This window comes from Eurypyga helias, unplaced genomic scaffold (assembly GCF_000690775.1).
Source record: "Eurypyga helias isolate BGI_N326 unplaced genomic scaffold, ASM69077v1 scaffold27435, whole genome shotgun sequence".
NCBI lineage: Eukaryota > Metazoa > Chordata > Aves > Eurypygiformes > Eurypygidae > Eurypyga > Eurypyga helias.
In genome coordinates this window covers 3,568-7,036 of record NW_010252457.1, presented here as the reverse complement: position 1 = coordinate 7,036, position 3,469 = coordinate 3,568, and the positions used below count along the sequence as shown (strand labels likewise).

Genomic DNA, 3,469 nt, shown 5'->3' with positions numbered 1-3,469 from the left:
TTAAAAAGCGAGACCTAAATCCCTTGTCATAAACAAGCCAGGAGCTCTGGGTGCAACGCGGGGGGCTTTGCTGGGTCACTTGTGACGTAGCAGAGCCTGGGGGGAAGCAGGATGAGGGAACACGATGTTCAGAGGAGGCAGGTTTCAAGCCGAGCCCTGAGAGGAGGGATGGTTAGAAAATCTTGTGGCTGTTTTCCAGGGTCTCAGACTAATGGTGTTTACTGGGCCTCAGATCAGAGTGGGCTCAGCGTGAGGCCTCTAAAACCTGAGGAGGCAGCTGCCCTGCTAAGGGCCAGCCCTCTCGTGAAGCCTGGACCACCTCGGGCTGGCGTAGGTGGTGGCCAAGCCTGTATGGTAACCCACAGGTTAATCCCATTCTCATTTGGTTTTCCCCTTTTTGTCCAGGCATCGTTTCCGTGCACCTCAAAAAGGACAGCCTCGGCAACCTGGCCCTGATCGCCAGCCCCAGTCTGCAGCCGGAGAGCTGCGGCCGGCTGGATAAGGCCATCGGCGACTCCTCGGTGACGATATGGGGCAAGTGCAAGTGGGCTGCCAGCGCCGGCAGCGAGCACACGCTCGTCAAGTGGAGTCACACGCAGCTCACCAAGACCTTCAAAGAGAGGTGAGGGTCTGCCGCTCCCTCCCGGTCCTCGCCTCCCGCTTTGGGTGGGGTCTGACAGGGCTGGTTTTGGTGGCACAACTCCTGGTTTAAGGGAAAGTGAGCAAAAGCAGCACCCAGCCGAGGTGAAGCCAAGCAAAGCCAAGCCCAGCTTGGTGGCTTCATGGTTCATCTCTTCCCCGGCGTGTGAACGCAGTGGGGCGGATTCGGCTATCACTGATGCTGTCGCTCAAATAGGTGTCTCAAACTCTGCTGTAAACCTGTTTCCTCGGAGCGCAGTGTGCCCCGAAAGGAGGAGAGGCCCCATGAGAACAGCCACCGAGCGCACAGCACGTAATGCCCTTCTGCTGGTAACCAGCCAGGAGTAACAGCCTCGAGGTGGTTCGATCCTGTCCTCGTCCCGGGGGAGAGCTGCCTCTGAAAGGCACCGCCGTGCCTGCAAGCACGCCGCGACCTTAGGGCCTGCAGAGGCTTTCTGCAAGACATCTTTCATCCCAAACTGGTTCCGAAAAGACCCAGGTCAGCTATGACTGAAGGGTGCAATATTGCTACCGTGAAACCGCTGCCCCCGGCGTGAAGGGAGTTATGGGTTTTGGATGAGCGAGATCAAGGAATGACCCTCCAAGGAGAAGAAATCTCATCGCTCCTTCCCTCCCCTCCTCAAAGCCAGCCCCTTTAAATTGGGATTCATTCCTATTGTCTGACAATTGGCCTGTGTTGTGCCCGTTAGGTAGATAAATAGAGATTCCCGGTCGCTGGCGCTATGAATGGCACTTTTCACAGGAGCCAAGCACATTTTGAAATGATAATGAAAGGAAATATTGGCACCCAGCAATAGCTGGCTTTCTGAAAATTACTTTTACGGAGTAACAAAGGATCTCCACAGTTTGGACATGATGAATATGTTTCCTCTGAGAGTCCCTGAAAATTTACCTTATCAAGTTTGAGGCTCCACAAAAGAGGAGGGGAGGAATATTCTCCTCTGGAGCTTATACACCAAACGCGTTCTTTTGTGTGCTTTGTCTAGCTGCCCGGGGAAGATGCGATTGAGGACAGACCTTCAGTACCACACAGATTCACTTCTGGAAGATGCAAACGGAAACCAGCCAGAAAGAAACAGCTACAACCCCTGGGGACTGCACTGTCACAGGCAGCACCTGAACCGCATGTCCTCCAAGCATAATGAGAACAAACTTCATCGTATCCTTTTTCTTCTCTCCCCTCCAGCCTAGTCCTGGCTACAAATAACCGCTCGTAATCGATGTATGCTTTACTGCAGGGGGTATGCATCCCTCCTCTGCCCAGTCCCTGGGAAAATACGGAATGTATCGCTCTGTTTTCCTCTCCCATTGTTCAGCTGGACTAGATCATCGTAGGTCTGGTCTATTCTATTCTTTAAAAAAATAGGAAGAAGAAAAAAAAACCCACTTCCCATCAGGAGTATTTCACATAAGTCAACGCATTGGTATACATTTAAAAACACAACTCTATAGGAATTAGCAGCTGCCTCGCCTTTTATTTTCCTATTCACTTCATTACCCACCAGTCATGTGAGTAATACAGTTTAACAACTTCTCCCACACCCCCCGGGAGTGAGTACAGCACTGAGGCAAGGTGTCGGATTGACAGCCCCGGGCTATGGTGTCACTAGAGAATGGAGCTGTTGGTGCTTTAATTGGTAGGACTGTACTACAGTAAATTAACTGAAATTGGCAGCAAGGGGCCTATAGCAATGACACGTTGGTAAAATTGGCTCGGAAAGACTCATTACAGTTGTGAGCTATTATGGAGAGCGTCAGCAGTTGCTCTGATTTAAGACCTCTTGCAATTAGAATTTAAAAGTATTGGGTTTCCCCTAACTCACGTTCAGAGTTTCTATTGCTTGAAAACGTGGTATCAAAATACAACTATCCCTGCATCCTGGACCTGAAGATGGGAACGCGGCAGCACGGCGACGATGCCTCGGAGGAGAAGAAAGCCCGGCACATCAAGAAGTGTGAACAAAGCACCTCTGCGTCTCTGGGTGTTCGCGTCTGTGGGATGCAGGTAAGACGGAGCCTCGGTGTTTGAAAGCAAGGCCATGGTTTCATCCCTGTCTCCCAGCAAATACAGGTTGGGAGAACTGGCCACTTGGCTGTGTGTCCTGCCCTCAGACAGGAGAGGATGCCTAGGGAAGAGCATAGAACTTAGCTCATACAGGGTAACCCTTCCCCTGTGCCCCTCTGCGACTTCTGCAGATTTGGCTGCTTTCACAAGCTGCATAACCACCACCAGTACGAGCAGCTGGAACCAGTTTACCCCAGCTGAGCACCTGCCTGTATGCAAACACAGATTCCCCTCTCATGCTCAGCTCTTGGCTGCTGCACAAAGAAAACCAGCAGAGCATCCCCCTGCCCTGCTCGTGCCCCCGCGGAGCTCTCTCCTCCCGCTGCTGCAGGAGCGAGGGGTTTATTTTGTGCTAAGTATTATGGTTCCTCTTGCTCAGCATCGCTGCTCTTCCTCCTAAAATCTGAACCCATGCATTTGTTTCACTCACACCTCTCAAGCAGGTTTCAAAACGTTGTTCTGCTGTGCCTGAAGGATAATTATGATAACGATGATTATAAAGCACATATAGCAGTGTCAACACCCGGTGTCAAACCCTGTGTCCCTTCCTGGACACTGACACCCTTCCATTGAGCAGATTATCCCTTAAATTACCACTGGCATGTGAGCTAATTCTGAATTCCCTCCCTCATTTCTTACTCAGCATTCCCAGAGCCTCACATACAAATTTCTGGCTACAGTGTGTCTCTCTGTGTTTAAGAAAGCAAGATTATTGCTCCCCGAGCATTATGTATTGTGAGGAGG

At 51.2% G+C, this 3,469-nt stretch overlaps 1 protein-coding gene across 1 annotated transcript in view; it reads left to right on the top strand.

Moving 5' to 3' along the window:
* Positions 1–365: 365 nt before the first annotated feature.
* Positions 366–3,469, top strand: part of IP6K3 (inositol hexakisphosphate kinase 3) — a gene marked incomplete at its 5' end in the record, with an annotated part of 3,932 nt that continues 828 nt past the window's right edge. Inside the window, 3 exons of the mRNA XM_010152401.1 lie at positions 366–622; positions 1,647–1,819; positions 2,490–2,665. Of these exons, the coding sequence (XP_010150703.1) occupies positions 366–622; positions 1,647–1,819; positions 2,490–2,665 (606 nt within the window). The remainder of the gene's footprint in view (positions 623–1,646; positions 1,820–2,489; positions 2,666–3,469) is intronic.